The sequence below is a fragment of the Cricetulus griseus genome, chromosome 7 (assembly GCF_003668045.3).
Source record: "Cricetulus griseus strain 17A/GY chromosome 7, alternate assembly CriGri-PICRH-1.0, whole genome shotgun sequence".
Taxonomy (NCBI): domain Eukaryota; kingdom Metazoa; phylum Chordata; class Mammalia; order Rodentia; family Cricetidae; genus Cricetulus; species Cricetulus griseus.
Genome location: NC_048600.1, coordinates 84,223,759 through 84,240,581, shown reverse-complemented (window position 1 = coordinate 84,240,581; position 16,823 = coordinate 84,223,759). Strand labels below are relative to the sequence as shown.

Sequence of the window (16,823 nt, the reverse complement as noted above, 5' to 3'; positions counted from 1 at the left end):
TCCTCCCCAACTTCCTTTGGTCATGGTATTTTATCACAGCAATAGTAGCAATAGGGCTACAGCAATAGTAGCCCTAACTAAGACCGAAAGGTCACCTGCAGGAGTCACAGTGGGTGATGTGGGAGGTGAGAAATGTCTGTAGAGTGCTGCTGCCTCCTTCCCACCCAGCCTTGGCCCACATTGTAACCCTTACTGATGTTGCTCGTATGACATCTGTCTGGTGAGGTATGCAGATGTGGTTACACAGTCCCAGAAGCAGACTGCTTCACAAACCGGAAGGAACAGTGGGGACAAACCTAACAAGGTCATAATGTGGCATGTGTTGCCAGACTTAGCAGAGAGGAGACTGCCCTGCCTAGCTCCCAGGGCCATGAGGCCTTCAGGAGGTTAGTATTTGCCCTGTAGATGGCTAAGCTTACTTTGTGGCTTTACCAAGCTCTACCCTGGAGTGTGCAGCAACCAATTCGAGTTTCAATATATACCTTGGGACACAGGCATAGCACAGTCATCCAGTAAACATTTATTGATAACCCAAATAATACCTTATGTAGAAAATAATACCTGTGATGTGGAAAAAAAGCATCATGGGTGGGCACACTGTACACCCTTAAACTCTGCTGAGAAAACACGCACACTCATACCTATTCAAAGGTTTATTTCTTCCCTATGCTCTGAAACAAAGAAATGGCCTTGCCCTCCCCACCCACCCACAGTTTCATCTTCAAGGAATGGGAGGCAGAAGTGGTGACTTGGGTGGCAGGTTGGTATGAGGCCAAGTGTGGGAGTTCTTTCTACTCCTTTTCTCTACAGTCGCTCCTCACTTTCAGTGTCCCCTTCCCAAAACTTTAGGTGTGCCCACAGCATGCCTCCCTAGGGAGCAGGGCTAGGGCAGCAGAGCTGAAGTCAAAAGATTAATGCCCACTTTCAACAAGTGATGGGTCCAGTGCGTATCTTGGGTGGATGGGGAAGGAGGAGAGGCTGGGACCCTCCCACCCGAAGTGACAGTGGGATCTTGGTCCTGCCCCTACCTCTCCCAGCCCCTTTTCCTAGCAGAATTGGTCGTCACAGTCGTCATCCTTCATCCCCTTCAGCCGAAGCCGGGCAAAGTCCTCAAACACAATGTCGTCATCTGTGGCGTAGCTTGGTGACAGAAAGAAGTAGATGAGGTGAAGGCTTCTGACCATTCCTTGGGCCTCCCACTCTGCTTCCCTCCCACCCCATCACACAGGAGACAAGGGGCTTAAGTGGCAGCCTCAACAGGCTGAGTCATCTGATTTGAGACTTCTCCCAATCTCTCCCACCAGAAGGAAACACCCACAAGGTAAGAGGGTGGATCTGAGTGACACGGGAGTCTCTGTCCTAGAGGATCACAGTAAGAAGGCAGGGAGGGTTCCTTACTTGGTATCGAATTCGATGAGGTTGGTATCCACAGGGACATCTGTTTCCTGGGGGACTGAAGGGCAGAGAGGGGGTGTGTGGGTGGGCACTAGAAGGAGCATCATTTCTCCTCTGGCCCTGCTTCAGTCCCTCTCTGTGGGGCTCAGGGGGTGGGGAGAGCTTACCTGACTGGGGTCTGGGAAGGGTGATATGGTCATGAGGCTTGGGGTGCATGAGAACGAACGGTAGCTCCACGGAGACATCCCTGGGGAGGGAGAAGGGCTGCATGAAGAGGACGGCTACCACAATCCCACGGAGCCACAGACAACCACGTGACCAGGCTTTCCCAGTGTACTCACCCGCCTCGAGACACCACCAGCTTCACCTTGACCCTGTAGGATACCAGGATTCCCAGAACCTCCTTGTTGGCTCCCTCTTTCACACTGCAATTGGGAGGAGGGGAGCTGGGTCAGGGATCCAGGGCTCCCACAGCATTAGCTGTGCAGTCATAGCAATGCGGGCTCATGGCATTCCTCTATGCAGAACCCTCCTGGGGCCTCATCTTTGCCAGGCACCAGGGTGCTTTGATCTGCAGCACTTGGTGTGCAGGTCCTCTCACCCACTTCTCTTTTTGTGGTCCCTTCTCACCATGTGGGCCTGTGTGGCGGTGTAGTGTGTACCCAGAGAAAAGGCACCACTGGGTGAGGCTCTGGCCTTCTGGGACCAGGGGTGCCCAAGGTCATACATAGTGACACATCACAATTCCTCATGCACCCTGGGGATCATCCCACCCGAGCCGCAAAGACTGCAGATCTATCTGCCTGGAGCCCTCTTGGCTTGCACACCCACAGGTCTCCTTCCTCTGGGCCCTTCAGTATTCACCCTTTCTGGCCAATCTATTTACAATCAACACAGCCTGACCCTTTCTGTACGTTATCCCTCCTGCTCTGCTTGCTTTTCCCACTTAACACTTGTTCCTAACATGCTATCTAGTTTACCACTTATCTGATTGTCTGTCTTCCCTCCCTTAGAATGTGAGAGGTTTTTGTCACTTCTGTTCACTGATACCTCCCTGGCACCCAGGACAGAGCCTGGCACACCGCCTGCACTGCACTGAACGGAAGCCTGTCCCCTGTCCCCCAGTCCACCAGCCCCGCCCTCACATGGTGCTAGAAGCCAGGTTGGTGTCTTCATGCTTGAGCTGCCCGTCCAGGGCAAGGCCACGCTTCTCCCGGTTGTCACTGAGCAGTGGGGTTATGGTGTACACCTTGCAGAACGTGGAACTGGGAGATACCTGGTCACTGGGGGTTGGGAACAAGGGAACAAGATTCTTGGAGAGACTGGACTGAGGGAGATTCATCATACCACCCTCAGGCGGTACTTCCTCCTTCTCTGTCCATCAGGGCAGATTACGAGGGGGTAGGTTCTGATGCAATCTGCTAACAGCCTGGAGCCCCCAGGCTGCAGAGGGACACCCTTAGAAGTGAGATAGGTTATAAGGAACTCTGCATTCTCATATTCTCCCCTAAGTTGGGTCCCACGGTTGTCCCATACTCACTCTTGCTCAAGCTGAGCCACAGGACACTTGTACTGCGCGGTGCTGAAGAGGCAAATGTCGGCATACTGTCTCACTGTGGGGTAGGGGACCAAGTGGCTTTGGGTGAAGTATAGACTACTACTGTACCACAACTCCAGACCACATGGTGTGAACCCCACTTGGGGGCAGCACACCCCCACCTCCTACCCCTGGCCAACAGCCCTCCTATAATAAACACTAGGGCTGGGCATCATCTGGGAACAGACTAAATTCTTTATGCCCTGGTAGTTCTCCCACACTGGGATATGGCCTGGGCTGAAATGGCAGCAGAAGCCCCTTGTAATCAGGGACTTCCTTCCCCACACCCATGTCCACCCCCACCTCCTACCAGAGACTCTAATCTTCTTGACGGTCTTGGCCGAGTTGTTGGTGACATGGACGTTGACATTGAGTGGCTCCCCGTGGTAATACAGCTTTTGAAGGGAGGGGATGACACAGTTTGCACTTGCTTCAGTGGCTCCAACTTGGGTACCTCTCTGATAGAGGCTGCTCTGCCCCACCTCCAACCCCAGTCCATAGCACCTCCACCCAAGTGAGGCAACCACCTTTAAAAAAAAAATCCCAAACCACCATCCTGCCTGTCGCTTCACCCCTCCCCCAGGCTCTGGCCTGCTTTGTGGCATCTCTGTCACTCTTTTACACCTCACCTCTTTGTCCAGGGAAGCCTCTAGGTGCAGGGACCTCCGGTCAGACATGAGGAAGTGGCGTGTGGTTTCTGCTGAGGGCTGGGGGCCAGGTATCTCTGGAGCAAACTGTACCTTTCTGATGATAAGTCGCACCGAGTTCCTGAGTCAGGGGGTGGAGCAGGGGAAGGGTTAGTTCCAAGACACTACAATTCAACTAAGATTCCTACCCCCAACAGGCGCCAGGGGCTCCATAAGGCTGGGAGGGAGTTGTTAAACCAGAGACAAAGTTTCTCTCACCTTTTGTGGCTTTTTTCTTCTAGAGATTTGGCACAGAAGGCACGAATCTCAAAGTCGACTCCACAGGCCTTGGAAGGGGGAGGAAAGGCCACCTCTTACCCAAGGCTCCTGTTGCCACTTCCAACACACCCCTTCCTTCCTACTTGCTTCATTCCCCTTAAGTGTGAACTTTTGCCCCATCTCGGAAACACGGACTCTCTTGCCCCACTGTCTCCTAGTCTGGCACCTTACAGAGGCTGGCTCATGGCAGTGCATGGAGGAACCCCCATACCCAGGTACATGTTCCAGATGCAGTGACCACACCATGCACACCCATGTCCATGGGGACACCTCCTTGTCTTCAGGACCCCCCTAAACTTCACCCTCTGGTTCAGTTGTGTTTTGTGCTTCTGCTGAGCCCAGTTCTGTTCACACACTGTGATAGCTGTCCCTCCCTTACCTTCCCTGTGTCCTCTGGTCCTGGCTGCAGTGTGACAGAGCAAGGCAAATTCTGGGGTAACTGTGGCAGAGAAAAGGAGGGGTTTCAGTCCCTGGTAACAGGTGCCTCATCCCATGTCAATCCTGCAGCCCCCCCCCCCCCCACTCCTCGGAGAAAAGGGAGCATCCTCACTGTGAAAAAAAAGGGATGGGCATGCTGGCCCAACTTCTTCAGCAGTCGGTCCTGTAGCCGGGTGGGGGGCCGGGGTGGGTTGGGCATGGGGGGAAAGGCTTGGTAGGTGGCAATGAACAGATCTTTGCGGAAAGACAGGCCCAGTACATCCAGGTCTTCTCGGCCATAGCGGAAGGCGCAGGTGAGGGTAACAAACACTGGAAAGCGAGGGCAAGGTGGGATGATCAAGAGACATCCTTCATGTCGCCCACATCCTTCCTCAGCACGACAGACTTCCCTGAATCCTACCCCCTGCTTCTGCCTCAGCCTTCCATCTGTCTGGGACACCCTACCAATGCCAACCCATCGAATTCCTTCTTCTTCCTGCCTCCCCTCCAGCTCCTGGACTTGGGTCTAGTACCTTTGCGGTCCTTCAAGTAGTCAGGATCCACGAGCACCACGCCATCTAGGAAAGGGAGACGTGGATTCATTTTCTGAAGGCGGCCTTTCCCCATCCCCAGAACCAGGAACCTCCTCCCTCCTGGGGGGATGAGCTACCCCCTTCTAGGCAAACTCACCCACAGGATCCACTTTGTCCAGGTGGTCTACAAAGTCGCGCTTGCCCAAGTACACGGTGAGCTGAGGATGTCAAGGGTCACAGGCAAAATTGGGGAGGATGGTGGCAAGCCACCAGAGCCCTCAAAGATGGCGGCCCTGTCCTGGGCTCCCCTTGGCTGGGTTATCAGGAAGGAGTTTCTCCCAGTGTTATTGGAAGGTGAGAGTGGTAGGGCTTTCCAGACTATTCAGTAAAGCTTTCATTTAGGCTTTTGTCTGCTCCTCTGGTCACTTTTCATACCGCTGTCCACCAAGCAAGGACAGAGGTGTATGTGTGTATATGTGTGTGTTCCCATGTCTTCAGGGAGCACTCAGTCAGACCAGGCAGTTAGCAGCTCTCCCCACAAAGGGCTCTGCAATAAACAGGCCACAGCCTGGGGAACTATTAACTTTTCCTAGTCCCAAGTACCCTGGGTTGGTTCCTAAGAGAATTACAAGCTTGCTTAGGAACCTAGCCTGGTCCCCACCCAGCCCTGTGGCTTCTTCAGACTGTGGCAAGGGGCTTAAGGAGGGAAGGAAGTCTGCTTTTAGCTGTCACAGGAAGTGGGGAGCTAAGGGTTGGGGATCAGCTGGGGGTAGGTTGGGCTTTGATAGGGCCCAGGAAGGATCGAAGCATAAGCACTGTGGGTGACTCACCTTGCAGTTAGGGCTCGACTTCTTGAAGACCCTAACAAAACAGAAAGGGAGACCCCACTGCCTCCCTTAGACTCAGCAGGGACCACCACACCAGGACTTATCCCTCCCTAGCCCAAGAAGTGGAATTCACCCTGGATCCCTGGTCTACCCTTCCCACTTTTTTTTTTTTTTAACAAAGTCCCAGTATTTTCCACATGGCAGCCCCTTGAAGCCAACTGTCAGGGCAAACACTTGCTCCTTTGATTTGATCCACCTCTACAGTAATGGCCACTGGTTGCTCCAGGAACCATCTAGACTCTCCCGAGGGCACCGTCCCCAGAAGAAGATGGGAACTAGATGGCTATCCAATGTCTGGGTCAGACCTAACACACTTTTCTTTTGAGACCGGGATTTAACTATGTAACCCTGGCTGGCCTGGAACTTGATATGTAGACCAGGTTGGCCCCAACTCTGAGATCCACCTGCCTCTGCATCCCTGATGGTGAGATGAAAGGCGTGAACCACCACCCTCAGTTAAACTAGCCACTTTTCAAATGACCTCTAGCTTCGAGGACACCTGGAGCAGTGCCTTGACTTTACCCCTCAGTTTCTACTGAAGGCACTGCCCACATCTGCTTATTTCATGAACCTCCAACATCCCCATCTCTGACCTCAGAATCTTAAAAAAAATGCATTTGTCGGTCAAGGCCTAACTCAGACATCATCTCCGTCAGATTGAAGACTCGGCCTCGACTTTAACCGCCAGCACAATAACACTCCCTCCTCCCTGTTCCTTTCCCATCTTGTTTATATTTTACTTGTGATTTCACAAAGGCTGACAGCTGTGACCCCTGGGATCTTGTACATTGAGGTGTCCCAACACAGTAGCATCCATGTGACAAAGAGGATACTGGCTAACATTTATTGGGTGACTGTTCTGGTCCTAGCAGTGTTCCAATTGCATTGTGACTACTCTAATAGCCCAAAGACATAAGTCGAAATAATTCCTGTTTTAGATAGAAGAAACCAAAGCATAGAGAGGTCAAGAATTTTGTCAAAGGTCAGAGAGAATGCACATGGTGGAACTCAGGCATAAACTTAAGGAAGACAACTCTGACTTTAAGTCCCTGCTGTCAACCATTAAATTGTTAAACTGGCCCATCACTGACAGTTTGTCCAGTTGAAGAGGGTTTTCTATACAGGCACTGAAATAATCTAAGCCTAGACTCCACCCGTGCTGGGAGCACAGAGAACTGTCTAGTGATCCCCAACCCATTGCTGGGAGCATAGGGAACTGTCTAGAGACCCCAGGGCTCTGGCCATTGCTACCTCTTCTAATGCACTTTGCTTCAGCAGCAACTCCTGGAAAGGGTTCCTAGAGAACGAACTGAAACACTGCCCAGTGTTCCATCCCTCTTTCAACTCATGTGACACATAGGGTCACATGACAAACTCATAGAGTACCCCTGAGTACCCCCAAGCAACAAAGGCAAATACGGACATGGTAGCAGTTAGAATTATCATTCTAATTTCTGTCCCAATGAGGGCTGACAGCTAGTATATCACCTAGGCTTGGTCTCTCTTCTACTTCTGGCTTCCCGATGTCCTATGTTTTCCCCAAAAGAAGCCCTGACAAAAGGCTGTGACAGCTACAGTGTGCCTCTTGGTTAGTTGCCCTGAGTAACTACAGGGCACCCGCCCTCTACATCTTATCCAGCCATCTCCTGCCAGGTTAGGGAGGGAAATCGTATGCCCATACTGAGGCTGGCCAAATTGGCAGAGTAAGGGAATTACCAGGGAGGTGCCCAGCTGTGCGAGGTAGCTAAGGCAGATGCCCTTTTGTACTTCCTGCCATTCTCTCCATTTCCTATGGCCCAGAATTTGATGAGACTGTAAGGAATTATGCCAAGTCAGCAGTCTCTCCTTGGTCCATCTATTCCCTCTCCTGAACACGCAATGGAAATTAGGGGGCCTCCCCCAAGTAAGTGACTTCCCCTTTCTCTGGGGTGTTTTAACCCCAAATCCAGGAGGCCAATAGTTCCTCTGATCATCTCTCTCAGATATCAGTCCTCTTGACGCTTAGAAGCCTAAATTCTCATACCCCAAGGGCAGTGGGAGTGGTAGGGTTGATCCTGGGTTTTGCAGAGTGACTGTTCAGGATCAGGCCCTTATTCTTAGTCCTCTCTCTGGCTTAAGGCAGAGAGCCCCAAATCATTCTTTTGCTCTTGCTCCCTTGGAACTCAAACATTCACCCCATGTCCTCTTGGGGGTGTTTGGTCACAACAGGAAGTGGATTTTGCTATAGACCAAAAAAGAGAACTCTGGTATCTGTGGAAGGAAGGAGCCTCGATTGCCCAGAAAACATCCGGGGAGAGGATGTGTGTGCCCAGAGCAGATACCACCTCTCCCCCTCCCAGGGACAGGAATACAGTCCAATTTCAGCGAGGGTTCCTATGCACTCTACTCCCTCAAGAAGCTGTTGCTCCTAGCAACCTAGGAGAAGACCGAAGTTTGATAGCAGAGCTATCCGGCCCTTGGGACAGGTGAGAGCAACCAGACTATGGGGTATTGGACAGGAGGCTTTCCATTGGTTGGGCACCAGTCTAGGGGAATCCCTTCCCAGCATCCAGTCTCCTTGCACACAACCCCTCGGGGCCGGCCACCTGCTCCTCCTTCCTCCGCCCCTGCATCTCAGCCTGCACAGAGAACCCAGTAGTCCGACTCCTACATCTCTGCGAGAACCCAGGCGTGGGTTTCCCGATCACTATCAGCTCTTGCTTTCTGCAAGAGCCCAAGCACGCTTCCCAACCCCGATATCTTCAAGCAAGGACCTAGGCTTGCGGCCCCAGACCGCTACCCTCTAGGGACCCGGGCATCCGGCCCCCGGGTTTCTTGCCCGGTGTCCTTGTCTGGGGATCATGCTGTCACCCTCCGCGAGCCGCCGCCCATGCCCCGCAGCACGTCCCCACCTCCCTTACCTAGTCCCGGGTTTTTCCCCCATGGTGCGCGCGCTCGCCGCCCTCCGCCCGCCGGGTTCGCGGCTCGCTCGCAGCCTTCTTGCCCGCTGCCAGGTCCCCCCGCTCCTCCCCGCGCCACTGCGCACGCGCGTCCTCTCTCTTTCTCCTCCTTCCCCTCCCCTCGGGTCTGGGTCTCGGTGAGCCGGGGCCAGCTGCGTCAGCCGGATCCCGCGCGCTGCGGCGCTGCCCGCCCTCCCCGGACTGGCTCCGCCCCACGCCTCCGTCCTCGGTCTCCCTGGGGGACGCCTCTCCGCGCGGTCCCTCTCCCGCTCTCCCCGCCCATCTCGCCTCCCCTCCTCAACCCCTTGGAACCAGATTGGGCCTCTTTAAATGGAGGCGGCTGCCTTCCAGGCAATTAGAGCCATCTGATTGGCCTTCGGTATCCATAGCCCTGCAGGGATCCCTCCCCTTTGTTTGCTTTCACAGTGGCGGTGGAGGGACGGGATAGTGGGGGCGGTGGGAATGAGATCAAACACTGTCTGGGTCTGACGACCTGGTACTGCGCACGTGGGTGAACCCTATCAGTTGCATGATGATGTGCGCTGCTCATCCCTGAGTTTGCAACCTTGTTTGGCCCGCCTTCCCGCGTTCTTGTGGTCTTTCAGCTCCCCCTGGTGTTATTGTCTTTGATTTTAGCAGGATCACTTCTAAATTTTTCTCCGACTTTGCCATCTCCTCTACTATCTACGCCAGCTATCATCCACCCAGTCCATCCATCTCTCTCTTTCTCCATCCTTCCCTCCCTCTCTATTTTGTGTTAGTCACTGTGCAAGCCATTGGGACAGCACATGAATTACAATGGCCTAACTTTCCTGGGATCCTTGAGACATGGAAGACAGGTATTATGCTCCCAGGAATGCTGTAATAGAGGTATGACTCAGAACATCAGGCAACTAAAAGCGCTTGGCCAGCGTGGGGGGAGGAACAGAGTGCAGTCAGTCACTCCAGAGGATAGGAAATTTGAGGACAGCCGCTCTGAAGGATGGGCAGAAGTGGGGAAAGGACGTCCTAAAGACTGCGTAAGGCAAAGTAGTAAGTACATCCTGTTCTCAAGTGCTTGTGGGTTAGATGGCAGGAGAAGGAGAACTGCGGAGGACTAGAAGGGATTGTGGAGATTTTGTGTAGCAAGTGAAAGAAAGAGCCTGAGGAACCGGTCCTGTTAATTTAATTTAAATTTTCTGCTAGGGCCTCAAACATGCTTGGCAAGTGTCACCACTGAGCTATATCCCTACCCCCAGCCCAGGAGATATTTGATTTTGATTTTGTTTTTCACCAGAAGAATGTAGTAATGAGGGGCTGGAGAGATGGCTCAGAGGTTAAGAACACCGACTGCTCCGCCAGAGGTCCTGAGTTCAATTCCCAGCAACCGTATGGTGGCTCACAATCATCCTTATAAGATCTGGTGCCCTCTTCTAGTGTGCAGCTGTACATGGAAGCAGAATATTGTATACATAATAAATAGATAAAAAATCTTAAAAAAAGAATGTAGTAATGAAATTTCTGGTTTTGGGTAACGTGGAGTATGGTGGGGAGGGAGGAAGACTGATAGAAATAAGCTGGCCATGAGAAATCGGTAAACGATGGCATGGAAGAGAAAAGAGGGGCCATATTAGAGGTTCATTTCTGGGGTGACATTGACTGGGTTTGGGGGAGGATGAAGGATGGCTGATATTTCTAGACAGGTTTTTCTCCTCTTTGTCTTTTTGTACTCTTCCCCATTTTCCTCAGATGGAATACCTTTGTGCTTTTCTCTTTACTTGTCCACTGATTGTCCATGAGACGAAAATCTCAAATCCCCTTTAATTTTCAAACAGAGGCCTTGCTCAACACCTGTTACCTGCCCTGCCCAGTTCTATTGTCATCTCTTCAGTTTACTCTTTTTTTATTATTAAAATTTATTTTTTGTGTATGAGATTTGGCCTGCATGTATGTATGTTCACCACTGTTTGTGTACATAGTCCGATGAAGGCATCAGAGTTCCTGGACCTGGAGTTACAGTTATAAACCTCCATGTGGGCCAGGCATTGGTGGTGCACGCCTTTAATCCCAGCACTGGGGAGGCAGAGGCAGGCGGATCTCTGTGAATTTGAGACCAGCCTAGTCTACAAGAACTAGTTCCAGGACAGGTTCCAAAGCTACACAGAGAAACCCTGTCTCCAAAAATCAAAATGAACAAAAAAACTTCCATGTGGGTGCTAGGGATTGAACTCAGATCCTCTGTATAACAAGTGCTCTTAACCATGGAGTCATCTTCCTAGCCCCAATTTGACTCTTTGAGACAGGTCTCACTACTTAGGCCTGGCTGGCCTAGAACTTGCTGTGTAGACATGGGTGGCCTTGAACCCACAGGGATCCGCTTTCCTCTGCCTCTTGAGTGCTAAGACTAAGGGTGTGAAACACCAAATTCAGCCTAAGTTTATTCCTAAGGTTTTAGCAATATTTTTTTTTTTGACTCACGAATGGCTTTTTTTTTTTTCAAGTTTGAACTTTGTCAAATGGGTCATGATCAAAGGTAACACAGTGGTATTTGAGGGCAAAGGACATAGCTTAATTGATGGAGTGCTTGCCTAGCACACATAAAAACCCTGTATTGGATCCCTGGCATTGTGCAAAACTGACTGTGGTAGTGTATTGGGAATCAAAAATTTAAGGACATACTCAGCCACATATCAAGTTTGAGATTGACTAGCTTGGGCTACTTGAAGCATTGTCTGAAACACACATATCACACACACACACACACATACAAACACATACACACACCAACAAAATGTAACAATAACCAACATCAACAAAATTATAAAGAGCTATTGGTAAGAGTAAAGAGAAAGGTAATGGGGCTGGAGAGATGACTCAGTGATTAAGAGCACTGCTTATTCTTCCGGAGGACCCAGGTTCAATTCCCAGAACCCACATAGCAGCTCACAACTGTCTAATTCAAGTTCCAGGGGACCTGACACCTATGGCAAAACACCAATGCACATAAAATAAAATTAAATAAATTTAAATAAAAAAGTAATGGTCTGCACAACATGAAATCTGTATGGCTCAGTGGGTTAAATCATTTAACGCCAACTCCGATGGCCTGTGTTCAATCCCCAGGACCTACATGGTAGGAGAGAACCAACCCCCCACAAGTTGGCTTCTGATGGCCACACAAATGCTATGGCAAGGATGCTCCTCTTACCCAAATATTCAACGAATAAAAAATGTTACTTAAAAAACAAAGCTCAGGGCCAGGCAGTGGTGCCTCATGCCTTTAATCCCAGCACTGGAGAGGCAGAGGCAGGTGGATCTCTGTGAGTTTGAGGCCATCCTGGTCTACAGAGTGAGTTCCAGGACAGCCTCCAAAGCTACACAGAGCAACCCTGTCTCAAAAAACAAAAATGAAAAGCTTAGGATCTTAGCCCAGGGAATAATGCCACCCATGGTGGAAGAGTCTTCACCTCAACCAACCTAATAAAAATATTCTCTCATAAGCATGCCTAGAGGCCCACCTCTCAGGTAATGGTAGAGCTCATCAAGTTGATAACTGAAATTAATCACCATGTTTTTTAATTTATTTTTGCTTTATGTACATTGGCATTTTGCTTGCATGTGTATTTGTGTGAGAGTGTCAGATCTTGGAGTTATAGACAGTTGTGAGCTGCCATGTGGGTGCCTGGAATTGAACCTGGGTCCTTTAGAAGATAAGTGCTCTTATCCACTGAGCCATATATCCAGTCCCAATCACCAAGTTTTATAACCATTTTTCAGGTTAAAAAAAAAATGGGAGTGCAGTTAATACAAGTAGTTTGGAAGCAGAGCTGGTGTTGGAACCCAACAGCCTAGCTTCAGAGTTTGTAGCCTAATTACAAAACATGACTTTAAAAACACCAAGATTAATACCAGTGAGATGGCTCAGAGGTAAAGGTGCTGCTGCCACGCCTGATGATCTGAGTTTGATTCTCAGGACCTACAGGCTACAGGGCGAGAACCAACTCCTGCAAATTGTCCTCTGATTTCCACACACATACATCCACTAATATATTCCACCCAACTAAATAAAAATGTAATAAAAATAAATTAAGAACACTGCTACTAAGGCTGGAGAAATGACTCAATGGTTAAGAGTGATGGCTGGTCTTCCAGAGGATCCAGGTTCATTCCCAGCACCCTATGGTGGTTTATAACCATCTGTAACTCCAGTTCCAGGAAATTCAACACCCTATTCTGGACTCTGAAGGCACAAGACATACACCGTACAAAGACATACATACAAGCAAAACACTGATACACACAAAATAAAAACTAATTTTAGGTGTATGGGTGTTTTGCCTGAAACTGAAGTTATTTTTTTTTCTTTTCTTTTCTTTATTTCTTTTTTTTTTGTGGGGGGGAGGGTTTCTCTGTAGTTTTGGAGCCTGTCTTGGAAAAAGTACCTTTTTTCTTTCTTTCTTTCTTTTTTTTTTTTTTTGGTTTTTCAAGGCAGGGTTTCTCTGTGGCCTGTAGTTGGTTTCTCTACTAACTCTTGTAGACCAGGCTGGTCTCGAACTCACAGAGATCCCCCTGCCTCTGCCTCCCTGCTGGGATTAAAGGTGTGCACCACCACCACCCAGCTTTTTTTTCTTAAGATGTATTTATCTACACAGTGTTCTGCTGATATGTATGCCTGCATGCCAGAAGAGGACACCAGATCTCATTATAGATGGTTGTGAGCCACCATGTACTTTCTGGGAATTGAACTTGGGACCTTTGGAAGAGCAGGCAGTACTCTTAACCGCTAAGCCATCTCTCCGGTTTGATTTAATGTGTATGGGTGTTTTGACTGCATATATATATATATATATATATATATATATATATATATATATATATATGCACCACATTCATAACTGATGTCTGTGGAGGTCAGAAGAGGACATTGGATCCTCTGTACTGGAGTTGCAGACAGTTGTGAGCTGCCAAGTAGGTGCTGGGAATCAAGCCCAAGTCCTCTACAAGAGTAACAAGTGTTTTTCATTGCTGAACCGTCTCCCCAGTTCCCTCAGGGCACTTTTCTTATTGTCCAATTGTAAAATAACATAGGTTCTGGCTTCCCTTTAATGGTACTATTCTCTTTAAGAACTACAAATGCTTTGTCCACAACTTTAAATATGTTTCCCTGCTTTTCCTTTTTAAGCTGTAATTATAAAAATTTAGGCTTCTACAACCTAGATGCCCCTCAACTGAAGAATGGATAGAGAAAATGTGGTACATTTACACAATGGAGTACTACTCAGCGGGGGCGGGGGGCAATGGAATATTGAAATTCGCAGGCAAATGGATGGAACTAGAAGAAACCATTCTGAGCGAGGTAACCCAGTCACAAAAAGACAAACATGGTATGCACTCACTCATATATGGATTTTACACAGAGCAAAGGATTACCAGCCTATAATCCACATCACCAGAGAAGCTAGGCAACAAGGAGGACTCTAAAAGAGACACATGTTAAATTTTTGTTTAAATTAGATATAAAGAAAAAGAGGAGCACAAGATGAGACACAGGATGAAACATGTTAGACTTATTAACCAGTTTATTATAGGCCTGGCAGAGTAGGGAGACTAAGAGAGAAGAGAAACGTGATTAATGGCTGACTGCCATGGCCGGTCGCCATAGAGAGGCAGAGAGAGAGAGAGAATAGAGAGAGAATGTAGAGAGTAGAGAGAGGGTGTAGAGAGAGAGACGTAAGTGGGCAAGGATCTGTCTTTTAAAGGGGTCCTCTGCACCTGCGTGCAGACTTAGTTCCCATGGAACCCTGGGCTGACCAGGGTACTGCCTGTTCTGCCAGGTAACAGGGGCAGGCCAGCATAATGCCTGAACCTTTCAACATACATGGTCCCCAGAGATGGGGAAAGGGACAAGATCTCCTGAGCAAATTGGAGCATGAGGGGAGAGGGAGCTAGGAGAATGAGAAGGGGAGAAGAGGAAGGGTGAGGAGAACATAAGGGAGCAGGAAGGTTGTGTAGGGGGAAGAATAGAGGAGAGCAAGATAAGAGATACCATCAGAGAGGGAGCCAGTATAGGTTTAAAGTGAAATCAGGCACTAGGGAAATGTTCAGAGATCTACAAGGGTGACACCAACTAACTTTCTAAGCAACAGTGGAGAGGCTACCTTGAATACCCGCCCCTGATAATGAGATTAATGACTAATTTATTTGCCATCCTAGAGCCTTCATCCAGCAGCTGATGGAAGTAGAAGCAGACACCCACAGCTAAAAATTGAACTGAACTGGAATCCAGTTGCAGAGAAATAGGAGTGATGAGCAAAGGGGTCAAGACCACGCTGGTGAAACTCACAGAAACAGCTGACCTGAACAGGGGGAGCTCTTGGCCCCCAGACTGATTACTGGGAAACCAGCATGGAACTGATCCAGACCCCATGAATGTGGGTGTCAGTGAGGAGGCCTCGGAAATATGTGGGGCCTCTTGTAGTAGAACAGTATTTATCCCTAGTGTAGGAATGGACTTTGGGAGCCCATTTCACATAGAGGGATACTCCCTCAACTAAGACACATTGGGGAGGGCCTAGGTCCTATCCCAAAGGATATGACAGGCTCTGAAGACCCCCCCTCCCATGGAAGGCCTCACTCTCCCTGGGGAGCAGAAATGGTATGGGATAGGTAGGGTGTTAGTGGGGGGCAGGGGAGGAGGGGAGGAGAGGGAACAAGGATCGACATGTAAAACAATCTCGTTTCTAATTTAAATAAAAAAGAAAGAAAAATATTCGTAAAAGTAATAGAAATAAAATTGCACTGAACCTTAAAAAAAAATTTAGGTTTCTAGGTGGGCAGTGGTGGCGCAGGCCTTTAATCCCATCACATGAGAGACAGAGACAGGTGAGTCCTGTGAGTTCAAGGACAGCCTGGTCTACAGAGTGAGTTCCAGGACAGCCAAGGCTACAAAGAGAAAACCTGTCTCTCAAAAAACCAAAAAAAAAAAAAAAAAAAAAAAAAGAAAGAAAGAAAGAAAAAAGGCTTCTATATTCTTTAATTTTTTTTTTCAAGACAAGATTTCTCTGTGTAGCCCCACCTGTCCTGAATTCTCTCTGTAAATCAGGCTGGCCTTGAACTCACAGAGATCCAACTGTCTCTGCCTCTCAAGTGCTGGGATAAAAGGTGTGCTCCACTACTCCCTAGCTATATTTAATTTTTAAGTTAATAAAGAAAATAATGTGTTTGGGGGAGAAGGTGGAGGTGGTGGTGGCCAGGATGCAGCCCTGGGAGTCTGGTGGTGGCAAAGGGCAATATGTGGTCTGGTGCCACTGGGAGCACAGACAGCCTCCACGTGACCAGCAACATGCTGCCAGGGCCATATCCTAGAAGAACAGATTGAGGCCCCAGGCAGGATAATATTCAATTGGAAGACTATGATGACAAGCCGTATCCGGATGATGGAAGGGTTATGGTAGCTATCCGAAGCTCCCTGACCACTCAACATGAGAGGGATCCTTGGTATGGATGGGACAACTGAGACCTGAAGGTGAACTTGTGCACTGGGACCTATACATGTCTATCAGGAATCACGTGGACATGTCCCTTTCACCCGTTTCTTGGAATGTCATGAGTAAACAGCTCTTTGGCTTCGTGGCCTTCATGATTTTCATGTTCTGGGTGGGGGAAACCTTCCCCACCCACCACCTTAGGGGGCTGAAGAGGTACCCTTCTAATATCTGTCCCTGGAACCAAGGGGTGATCCTGCCACAGATCCTGAGCCGGTGGTTCCCTGCAAGAGCTGAGGAAGCTCCATGGGCTCTTGTGCCCTCTAACTAGGACTCCCTCATTCCTAGAGGTTTTTTGTTTGTTTTTGTTGTTTGTTTTTCGAGACAGGGTTTCTCTGTGTAGCTTTGGAGCCTGTCCTGGAACTCGCTCTGTAGACCAGGCTGGCCTCGAACTCACAGAGATTTTCCTGCCTCTCCCTTGTGAGTGCTGGGACTAAAGGTGTGTGCCACCACTACCTGGCTTTCATTCCTAAAGGTTTATGAAATTCCTAGTAAAATGAGAGAGAGAGAGAGAGAGAGAGAGAGAGAGAGAGAGAGAGAGAGAGGAAGGAAGAGAGGGAGGGAGGG

At 49.3% G+C, this 16,823-nt stretch overlaps 1 protein-coding gene and 1 pseudogene across 2 annotated transcripts; one reads left to right on the top strand and one right to left on the bottom strand.

Annotated features, from left to right (window-relative positions):
- Window positions 1-1,000: 1,000 nt before the first annotated feature.
- On the bottom strand, window positions 1,001-8,827 carry LOC100750830 (beta-arrestin-2). 2 transcript variants are annotated; one of them, XM_027426932.2, is made up of 15 exons: window positions 8,695-8,824; window positions 5,738-5,768; window positions 5,065-5,125; window positions 4,908-4,952; window positions 4,508-4,704; window positions 4,337-4,396; window positions 3,898-3,965; window positions 3,622-3,760; window positions 3,303-3,387; window positions 2,936-3,008; window positions 2,541-2,678; window positions 1,737-1,820; window positions 1,563-1,642; window positions 1,399-1,453; window positions 1,001-1,140 (listed from the first exon to the last, which is right to left on the bottom strand). In XM_027426932.2, the coding sequence occupies exons 1-15, from the start codon at window positions 8,715-8,717 to the stop codon at window positions 1,047-1,049; spliced, it is 1,233 nt and encodes a 410-aa protein (XP_027282733.1). In that variant the 5' UTR covers window positions 8,718-8,824; the 3' UTR covers window positions 1,001-1,046. The 2 variants fall into 2 exon arrangements, with proteins under 2 accessions (XP_027282733.1, XP_027282734.1); XM_027426933.2 differs by lacking the exon at window positions 5,738-5,768 and having other exon boundaries at window positions 8,695-8,827.
- A 2,408-nt stretch (window positions 8,828-11,235) lies between these two features.
- On the top strand, window positions 11,236-16,493 carry LOC100750539 (annotated as a pseudogene).
- The last annotated feature ends 330 nt before the right edge of the window (window positions 16,494-16,823 follow it).